Raw genomic sequence first — 10,392 nt, forward strand, 5'->3', positions numbered from 1 at the left:
TTTATAGTTTTGTTTTTTCTCACTTGGCTAATTGAGGAAGATAATCCCCACCCAGGACACACATACAATGATCATAAAGTTTACGACGTTCGGCCCATTTTCAAGCTAGTTTGCTTATTGACGTTGGTTCCAATCCAAGTTGCATGGAGCTCGCTTCTTCTGTTAATGTACAATAACTGCTAGGAATGTTGGCTACACTCCACTGCCTTTATTTAATAATTCATAACTGAATACAAAGTGGGGCCAGGTGAATGGGCTTCTTGCTAGTGTGGCTCTCACTTCAGCCCATTTGAATGTCACACAAACTTGCAAAGTAAGCGTCCAGGACTTTATGCAAAACATTCATGTGGCCTCTCTGTGTGTGTGTGTGTGTGTGTGTGCAGCTTAAAGTAATCACAGTTGTGAAACAAGAGCAGGGCAAGTCAAACACAAAGATGACTTTATTCACAGTCCAAATTCCACATTAGCGCGAGTGGAGACACGGATAAAGGGAATTTATGTGGTGTTTGGAAAAGCTGCTGTACTCTGGAGTTCACATCAACTTTTTTGTCAGGAATCTCGACGTGGACGGCAGGAAGGAGGAAGGTCCCACTGACTGAGTCACCGTCACACACTCCTGCTCCCGGCTGGGCGGGATCAAGGTGCGTGTGTGTGTGTGTGTGTGATGAGAAGGTGAGACGGAGGCAGAAGGACAGAGATGCTGCTCACCTGACAAGAAGACGACAGAGAGGAGGGAGAGAAGTTCATCATGACTGGGCAGACTCGCGTCTAATATTCCTTGCCAACAAGGTTAGCAACTATTTACTTATCTATAGTTGTACATGTAACCATGGTAACCAGTCAGTAGCTGACAATGTCCGACAAGGAAAACATCTAGTGCGTGGGGGGTCAGACTTGTGAATGTGAGGGCGCAGTGGGTCAGCGGCGGCGAACTCAAACGGCGTGCCAGTCTGCGGCGGTCCGGTCCGCCGGTTAGCGATCTAGCAACAAAGAGGCGTGCGGTGTTCTTTTTGCGATGCGTGACGAGCACACACGGTAACTTATTAAAAGCGGAGGCCCTCCTTTGTGTCAACAGGCCCGCTCGTCCCAAAGGTCACGTCCGAGTTCAAGCCGCCAACAGGAAGTATGCCTGCGCGTTGTAGAGTTATTCGCCGCAGGCTGGAAAGTGGAGATGGGGATGCGAACGGCAAACATCAACGGTTTGTGTTGAGAAGGAAAGAAAGTGATGCTGCGTCGCTGGCATGGTGGAAGTATCACACCTTCGCCACGGGAGTCAACACAGCAGATCAAACATCATGGCCGACCTTTGTACGAGCGCTCCCAGCAGGTGTGCACGGCTGATAAGACTCAGTTGGCCGTGCACGTGCGCTCTATTTGCATAGCTGCGACTACACGTCAAGAAAATCTTGATATATCCACATAGCAAGACGGTGGCAGAGTGGAGCGTAGACGCGTAATGGAGTAAGAATGTACGTATCCGATTGTTGTAGCGTCGAATATAGCAGAGACTGCCTGGCAAGTAAAGCAACGTAAAGTTAGAGTACTGTTGACGTAAAGCTGAGTACTGCAGGGTAAGGTCGACAACAGTAGCTGAAAGCCCCATGTAGCAGAGTAGTAGTAGTAGTATTGCAGGGCAAAGTATCGTAGAGTAATGTAAGGCAAGGTCGGGAAGACTAGCATAAAGCCCCAATGTAGCAATGTCGTAGTAGTAGTATTGCAGAGCAAAGTATCGTAGAGTAATGTAGGGCAAGGTCGGGAAGACTAGCATAAAGCCCAATGTAGTAGAGTAGTAGTAGTAGTATTGCAAGGCAAAGTATCGTAGAGTAATGTAGGGCAAGGTCGGGAAGACTAGCATAAAGCCCAATGTAGCAGAGTAGTAGTAGTAGTAGTACTGCAGGGCAAAGTATCGTAGAGTAATGTAGGGCAAGAAGACTAGCATAAACCCCAATGTAGCAGAGTAGTAGTAGTAGTAGTAGTATTGCAGGGCAAAGTATCGTAGAGTAATGTAGGGCAAGAAGACTAGCATAAACCCCAATGTAGCAGAGTATAGTAGTAGTATTGCAGGGCAAAGTATCATAGAGTAATGTAAGGCAAGAAGACTAGCATAAACCCCAATATAGCAGAGTAGTAGTAGTAGTATTGCAGGGCAAAGTATCGTAGAGTAATGTAAGGCAAGAAGACTAGCATAAGCCCCATGTAGCAGAGTATAGTAGTAGTATTGCAGGGCAAAGTATCGTAGAGTAACGTAGGGCAAGGGCAAGAAGACTAGCATAAAGCCCAAAGTAGCAGAGTATAGTCAGAGTTCAAACACAGAGTACTGCCAAGTACAGCTGAGTATAGTTGAGCGGCGCAGCAGAGTAGAGTGAGAGTTGCTGAGTAAAGTCGAGTATACTGCAGTACTGCAGGGCAATGTGGAGAAGAACAGCAAAGAGTGTGGCGTTCGGGCGTCGCGTAAAGCGGAGTATCGCAGGGCCAAGCAGTAAGTGGAGTAACGTAGGGAAAGTATAGTCGAGTTCAAACACGGAATGAAGGAATGCAGGTGAGAGTATGAAAACATGGAAGATACACGGCAAGTAGTAAAATAGTACAAATGTATAAATGTGTATGTTGACTTTGATGCTGATGGACTGGGCGTGGTTGCCATGGAAACGGTGTTGCACATGCATGTCAGCATGTTGGAGCATGATGTTATGTAACAGTGTAGTGTTGCTACGACATCACACGGGGTCACATGACCAAGAGACAGAAGATCCTGGCTGGGGAGATCCTGGCTCGTTCATTTATTCATTTGTAGGCGCCGAGTGTCAGGTGACCCGTCAACCCCCCCCTCCTCCCAAACACACACAGCAGTGATACGTGGCGAGGACAAAAGACGACTAGAGGGCTTTTCCTTGCCAGTTGATGACATCAAACGCATCATAGAGACGCTTTCAATATTTTAGTGTCAGTCCTACGCTCCTGATTGCCTTGAACGCATCGCCACATGTTGTCATGTTATGTATACGTACCCCAGGTCTTACCTTGAACGCATCGCCACATGTTGTCATGTTATGTATACGTACCCCAGGTCTTACCTTGAACGCATCGCCACATGTTGTCATGTTGTGTGTGCGTACCCCAGGTCTTGCCTTGAACGCATCGCCACATGGAATATTGTGTATGCGTACCCCAGGTCTTGCCTTGAACGCATCGCCACATGAAGCGATGTTGTCATGTTGTGTATACGTACCCCAGGTCTTGCCTTGAACGCATCGCCACATGTAGTCATGTTGTGTATGCATACCCAAGGTCTTGCCTTGAACGCATCACTACATGTAATGTTGTGTATGCGTATCCCAGGTTTTGCCTTGAACGCATCGCCACATGTTGTCATGTTGTGTATGCGTACCCCAGGTCTTGCCTTGAACGCATCGCCACATGTAATGTTGTGTATGCGTACCCCAGGTCTTGCCTTGAATGCATCGCCACATGTTGTCATGTTGTGTGTGCGTACCCCAGGTCTTGCCTTGAACGCATCGCTACAAGGAATGTTGGGTATGCGTACCCCAGGTCTTGCCTTGAACGCATCGCCACATGTTGTCATGTTGTGTGTGCGTACCCCAGGTCTTGCCTTGAACGCATCGCCACATGGAATGTTGTGTATGCTTATCCCAGGTCTTGCCTTGAACGCATCGCCACATGTAGTCATGTTGTGTATGCATACCCAAGGTCTTGCCTTGAACGCATCACTACATGTAATGTTGTGTATGCGTATCCCAGGTTTTGCCTTGAACGCATCGCCACATGTTGTCATGTTGTGTATGCGTACCCCAGGTCTTGCCTTGAACGCATCGCCACATGTAATGTTGTGTATGCGTACCCCAGGTCTTGCCTTGAACGCATCGCCACATGTTGTCATGTTGCGTGTGCGTACCCCAGGTCTTGCCTTGAACGCATCGCTACAAGGAATGTTGTGTATGCGTACCCCAGGTCTTGCCTTGAACGCATCGCCACATGTTGTCATGTTGTGTGTGCGTACCCCAGGTCTTGCCTTGAACGCATCGCCACATGGAATGTTGTGTATGCTTATCCCAGGTCTTGCCTTGAACGCATCGCCACATGAAGCAATGTTGTCATGTTGTGTATACGTACCCCAGGTCTTGCCTTGAACGCATCGCCACATGTAATGTTGTGTATGCGTACTCAGGTCTTGCCTTGAACGCATCGCCACATGAAGCAATGTTGTCATGTTGTGTATACGTACCCCAGGTCTTGCCTTGAACGCATCGCCACATGTTGTCATGTTGTGTATGCATACCCAAGGTCTTGCCTTGAACGCATCACTACATGTAATGTTGTGTATGCGTACCCCAGGTTTTGCCTTGAACGCATCGCCACATGAAGCGATGTTGTCATGTTGTGTATCCGTACCCCAGGTCTTGCCTTGAACGCATCGCCACATGAATAGATGTTGTCATGTTGTGTATCCGTACCCCAGGTCTGGTGTCCCTGTCGCCGCCATCATGGCTGACCCCAGCTGGTGGAAGCTGACCTTCTCCCGCAAGAAAAAGTCTGAGTCCAAGGTCCTGTACGAGATCCCGGCCGAGTACGGCAGCAACACCAAAGAGCACCCCAGCGGCGGACCCGCTCCGGAGGCGGCCGACAACCAGTTCAGCGCCAGACTGGAGAAGATCGTGGACAAGTCGGCCACCAAGGGGCGCCACGTCAAGGTGTCCCACTCGGGTCGCTTCAAGGAGAAGAAGAAGATCCGAGCCACGCTGGCCGAGAACCCGGACCTGTTTACCGAGCAGAACCTGGCGGACCAGCACCACAAGAAGAAGACTGACAAGTAGCAGGGGCTGCCGTGGCACTTTCACGGGTAAAAACGTTCACGTGAGCCACCTGGGGGTGCAGTCGGGACCAAGACGTGCCGCTGTGCACTGGGCGGGGCCGGGCTGGGCGGGGCCGGTGCCACAGCCAATCACAGCTAAACAAACGGGATGTTTTCTTGATGGGAATGGAGGTCTTTGATTGCTGTCACTTGAGAATCAAATCACATGATGCTGCTGTATCTTCTTTTCCTTACGCTAAACAAGTCCACATTTCAACACGCATCCCAGTCTAACGTCTGCTGCTTCTGTTGCCACGGCGACGGTAAGCGTACACTGTCACCTGATACACTTACCTCCATCATCATCACTGACACCTTCTGGCCACAGAGTGCACTCAACCAACCAGGTCGCAGTCATGGGCGATATTTGAAACGAAACCCATGACTTTCTAGCATTTTTTTCTGATACCCATACCAATGTCGTTTTGGGGGACATTTTGGGGGACATTTTTTGGAAACCGATGACTTTTTTTTGGCATTTTTTAAAATACCGATTACAGTTATTGGCATACATTTTATCACTTTTATTACCTTTTTGGCATTTTTTAAAATACAGATTACTGTTATTGACATATGTTTTATCACTTTTATTACCTTTTTTGGCATTTTTTGTTCAATACCAATATGCTCTGACTTCCCCGATACTCGGGATTTAAAAAGAAAAACTAGATTCCAATTAGCTTTTTTTTTTTTTTTAGCTTTTTTTTTTACTTACGTTTACCCCCCCGCCCCAATACCGATTCTTGTTACCATTTAGCTTTTTTGCCCGCGATTGGTTGGCGACCAGTCCAGGGTGGACCCTGTGCTCTTGCTCAAAGTCAGCTGGGATAGGCTCCAGCACACCCCTGTCACCCCAGTGACATTCTGATTCCGATACCAATGATCTATTTTGGCAATTTTTTATAAGACTAATAACCTTTTCACATTTTTTAATTTTAACAGTGCAATTACTTTTTCTGTATTTTTGTTCAATACCAAAAACATCTTTTTCATATTGTTTTTTGAGTGTAAAAAAAAATCTGATTTTTATTTCCCCAATAGTAGTAACCTCTTTTTGTTTGAAAAATGCTTTTTTCCACAATTCCTATTTCACATTTATCATAGCAATATGGATTATCTTTTGCATTTTTTTCCGATACATAACCTTTTTTGGGCATTTTGTTTCAATACTAATTCTGATTGTCTTTTTAAAAAAAAAATACTGATACGATAATCAATTGATGGAACAATAAAGAAAAACAGGTAGATAATTATGTAATCGATAATTTGACTTGTGCATGTATGTGTGTGTCTCTCCGCGTCACACAGGCTGGATGGCAAGAGGCTTCACTCTGCACGTGTCATTGCGCATTGGTTCTATAGTGGAATGAACATCTCATTCAGCCTGTTTGTGGGGGCGGGGCCACTAGTGAGTGGATACAGAGCAGTTAGCCTCGTGAGGGAGCGGGCGCTAACATGAATGGAGGCACAGAAAGGCGTATGGCAGACATTTTAAAGGGGATTCTATGCTTTTCCTCATTTCTGATCTATAAATGTTGTTACAATGTTGTCTTCTCGTGTTAAACGATGCCAACGCATCAGATAATGAGGTTCGTGTGAGCCCACAAAGCAGTTTTGGATACCTACATTTGCGGAAGTCCTCGGGAGCGCTAAAACCAATGAGCTTTTTGGTCATTTTATTTCATTAAAATCCATAAATACTCATTAATTGACAATTTCAATGTGTTAAAATTGTGGAATAAAGCAAATATCAGGTATTTTTGATCAACACTGACATGTTTATGAATCAAGAGTAATGATATTTACGCTATTTGAGTACATACTGCATGAAAGTGAGCCATACATTCTATTCTTGTGTGAATCCTGATTGATACGACACAAAATTCCGAGCGTCAACATACAATTCCAACATTTAAACACCTAAACTCCCTGAACATGTCAACAAGACAACAATCAAGTATGACGGACAGCAGACGACGACGCCAAGCGGGGTAGGGGTCCGGCCACCAGCAGAGGGCGCTGCTTTACGGAGACAGGCGCTGGTAAACCCAACCGCCCTCGCCGTGGTGCTGGTGCTCGCCCAGCACCGCGTCGGCAGCCAGTCTGGTGAAGACGATTCGGTCGTGGAGTCTGTTGGTCTGACCCTGCCAGAACTCTATCAGGTGAGGCTTCACCACGTAGCCCCCCCTAGTGGACGCAGAGAAGAATACAGGCAACTGTTAGCACTTTAGCACCTAAATAGGTCACGGGAAGGTCATGAAACTCACCAGTAGTCTGGCATGGGTACTTGAGAGTCCTTGTACTTCTCCTCCAGCTCTGAATTCTTATCCCTGAGATACTAAAAGGTAGATAACGTATTAAAATACACAAATCCTTCAGTACTACTACTAGTACTACTACTGTTTCTTACGTCTCTGTTAGGAACCGCCGTGCTCTGTCTGCTCACCACAGCGCCGATCTGGCTGCTCTTTGGCCGCGAGCGGAAGTACTCGCAGGAGCTCTGGTAGGGGATACGCTCCACCTCGCCCTCGATGCGGATCTACGAGCGCCACAAGATCCGTCAGAGACCAATAACCACGACGCTCTCGTCGCCGGACGTCTCACCTGTCGGTTGAGAGGCTCCCAGTAGAAGACCAAGCACGCGTGAGGGTTGCTTTCCTGCGGAGGGGCAACAACAACCTGAGCTCGTGGAACCTTCACAACAGGAAGCGGAACTCACCAGCTCCTTTCCTTTGCGGCTCTCGTAGTTACTGAAGAATCGGAAGCCGGCGTCGCTGTAGCCTTTGAGAAGAACCATGCGGGCCGACGGGCGTCCGTCTCTGCGCGGGTGACAAACACACACACCTTGGTTTAGTGTAAAACCTGCAAAGCGTGGCCGACATGGTGCCAGGGCTGATCCTCACTTGGTCGCCGTGGCGATGCACATGGCGTTGGCCTCTCCGATCTCAGGACACTTGGTGGCTTCATCGAACCAGTTTCCAAATTGCTTGATTGGGTCCAGAGACGCCAGCTGGCTCTCCTCGAAACACTGCCAACACAACAATGCAGCACTGAAAGCTCCATGCACACCTTGAAGGTCTCACCACCTTGCATGTACTATGTACTAATGCTGCCTTCAAGGCTGACCGTCAATGTGTTGCATTTTCATATTTGCAGACTCCTGCAAAGCTCACCTCCTCGTCCCCTTTGTATTTCTTCCTCATGTGGCTCAGGTCCATGTTTGCTCTGTCGCACGTCGGCTTACCGCTGAGGAAGTGTGCAAGGACGCTTCGTTTGCACGCAGTCAAGCGGACTAAAGAAGCGGGATTTCGACCGAAAAAGCCAATGTGTCTCAATGGGAGCCTCATGCTACTACTGACGTAACCAACGCGCTTACGTAAAAACGTGACATGTGTTTGCTAACCACTGACAAAAGCTTATTTTAAGATGACTCCTTGTTAAAAAGAAATATATAAGTATTACCAGTCATTAAAAATATGGAAAGTTGTAACTTACAGTGTTACGTTTTACAGTGTATTATAATGTACACACGGTGGTGCATTTTATTACATTGCGTAAAAATGAGTTTCAGAGTGAATAAAACGTAGGCAGCGGTGAGATGATGTAAATAAAATAAATTCCAGATTGAATATTAATGTACGTGGATTAGCTTTTAGTAGTCTTACGCTTGCGAATCTTTGCTAGTTACAACTACTTGTGACAGCTGTCATTTTACCGGCATGATAGCGAAAGCAGCCTGCCGTCACTTCCGGGAGGTGACTTCCTGTCAAAGATGGCGGCGACCTTGTGTGTGAAGTTACTACCTAAACAAGGTAATGTTGAGCAAATACTGCACGTTTATGTGATATAATATGTATAATATGCATGTTAGCAGCTGACTAGTGGCCACGGTTAGTATGTAATGCGCTTAAATGAAACTATAGCGAAGCTAGCGCTAAGCTAACTGTCGCTAGCGCTAAGCCGAATGAAGCTAGCTCTGAGCTAGCAGCCGAGTGACTGTCTCGGTGTCTTCCAGGATGGCTCCCCTTGATTCAGAACGTTCGACACGGCTCCAAAGCCGTCACCCGCCACAGGAAACCTATGCATTTTCTCAAAAAGAAGCTGATGGCTGTCACAGAATACATCCCCCCGACACCGCCCGCTCCGCCGGGCGCTTACCCGGCTCCAACCACAGTGGTTGAGGTAACAGGCGCCCGTTGCCATCCTCTTCTACGCCAACTTTTATATTAGGAGAAAGCGTTCGTGGGGGCTATTGCTGAGGTCCCTTCCCAATATTTTGCATGTAAAAGATATAATATGTGCACTTTCTTTATAATAACAGGAGAGCGCATTTGTGAGGCTGCTGAAGAGGAACCTGGAGAAGGTCTTCCAGGACTACAAGATGGTCGCTGTGGCGCAGAACAACGGCTGCAACGCCAACGACATGCTTGTGCTCAAGAACAGATTGCACAAACATGACATCCATGTTAAGTTCTTCTCCAACAAGGTAAAGGCAGATCACATTTTTGCAGGTCAGAGGACCACAATGCGTGACCATTTCCCCACGCAGGTGATGTGCTCCTTTCTGAATGAGAGCGTGTACAGCAACATGGCTCCTCTGTTCATCGGGCCCACCGTGCTGTTTGTCAGCAAAGAACCCAAAGCCAAGGAGATGCTGGCGACGCTGCGTGTCAGCCCACAGATGATCCTACTGGGTGGGTTTGAAAGCATGAAAGATAAAGGAGATAAACGGCTAACACGATGTTCTCCACAGGAGCGTGTATAGACGACACCTTGCTGACCGCGCAGGGCGTGGCGCGCTACTCCAAGCTGCCGTCGGTCAGCGTGGCCCGGGGCGAGCTGGTGGGCAGTCTGAACCTGCTCACTTCCCACACCGCCTCCTTGCTGCAGCGACACCCCGCCCACCTGACGGCGCTGCTGCAGCGGTACGGCACACAGCAGGACGCAGAGGAAGCCACGTGAGAGGACTTAGCACTGACAGTATGGACACTTATCAGGTGCTCTTTTGGGGTGGCGAAGGAGGAGTGTGCGGTTGCTCTTGTCGTGATCGTCGGTCGTGCCGTCTGTATTTACATTAAAAGGGGTTTAGTCTAAATGGAATGTGCTGCGACGTTCACTTTTAGCTGCATCAGGGTTGCCCGAGCGGAGAATCAAACCCAGGTCTTCCAATCTCCTGACCGTGTGGCCTACATCAAGCCTTCTAATAGCAGATTTTAAAAAAATGTGAACATTTGTTCTCATATTTTAGCTTTATCCTTGTAAAATCACAGTTATTCATTTTTTATAGTATTTAAACTTTTCTTGTATTAATATGACTTTATTCCCGTAATATTTTGATTTTATTCCAATATTGTAACTTTTCTCCAACCTAATTTCCAGAAATTGCTATTTTTTTTTGTTAGAATTTTACTTTTCCCCTTCATATTTAGATTTTTTTTCGTATAAAATTACAACTGTTAAATTTAATTAGTTATATTTTAAATTAAAGTTAAATTTTTCCAAATATTTTGGCTTTTCTCCCT

General features: G+C 47.1%; 3 protein-coding genes across 6 annotated transcripts; 2 read left to right on the plus strand and 1 right to left on the minus strand.

Moving 5' to 3' along the window:
* The first annotated feature begins 41 nt into the window (after positions 1–41).
* Positions 42–6,644, plus strand: prr15lb (proline rich 15 like b). 4 transcript variants are annotated; one of them, XM_058068460.1, is made up of 3 exons: positions 42–313; positions 554–789; positions 4,478–6,644. In XM_058068460.1, the coding sequence occupies exon 3, from the start codon at positions 4,503–4,505 to the stop codon at positions 4,830–4,832; it is 330 nt and encodes a 109-aa protein (XP_057924443.1). In that variant the 5' UTR covers positions 42–313; positions 554–789; positions 4,478–4,502; the 3' UTR covers positions 4,833–6,644. The 4 variants fall into 4 exon arrangements, with proteins under 4 accessions (XP_057924443.1, XP_057924444.1, XP_057924442.1 ...); XM_058068461.1 differs by lacking the exon at positions 42–313 and having other exon boundaries at positions 399–641; XM_058068459.1 differs by lacking the exon at positions 42–313 and having other exon boundaries at positions 407–789.
* On the plus strand, positions 5,040–10,216 carry mrpl10 (mitochondrial ribosomal protein L10). The gene is given in 6 exon segments (XM_058065668.1): positions 5,040–5,047; positions 5,100–5,191; positions 8,841–9,052; positions 9,192–9,356; positions 9,420–9,564; positions 9,624–10,216. Coding segments are annotated over 6 exon segments (831 nt in total). The 3' UTR covers positions 9,833–10,216.
* Positions 6,093–9,036, minus strand: pnpo (pyridoxamine 5'-phosphate oxidase). The gene is made up of 7 exons (XM_058068455.1): positions 8,044–9,036; positions 7,774–7,898; positions 7,590–7,689; positions 7,475–7,528; positions 7,281–7,409; positions 7,138–7,208; positions 6,093–7,057 (listed from the first exon to the last, which is right to left on the minus strand). The coding sequence occupies exons 1-7, from the start codon at positions 8,215–8,217 to the stop codon at positions 6,895–6,897; spliced, it is 816 nt and encodes a 271-aa protein (XP_057924438.1). The 5' UTR covers positions 8,218–9,036; the 3' UTR covers positions 6,093–6,894.
* Positions 10,217–10,392: the final 176 nt, after the last annotated feature.

Source organism: Doryrhamphus excisus, chromosome 3, assembly GCF_030265055.1.
Source record: "Doryrhamphus excisus isolate RoL2022-K1 chromosome 3, RoL_Dexc_1.0, whole genome shotgun sequence".
Taxonomy (NCBI): domain Eukaryota; kingdom Metazoa; phylum Chordata; class Actinopteri; order Syngnathiformes; family Syngnathidae; genus Doryrhamphus; species Doryrhamphus excisus.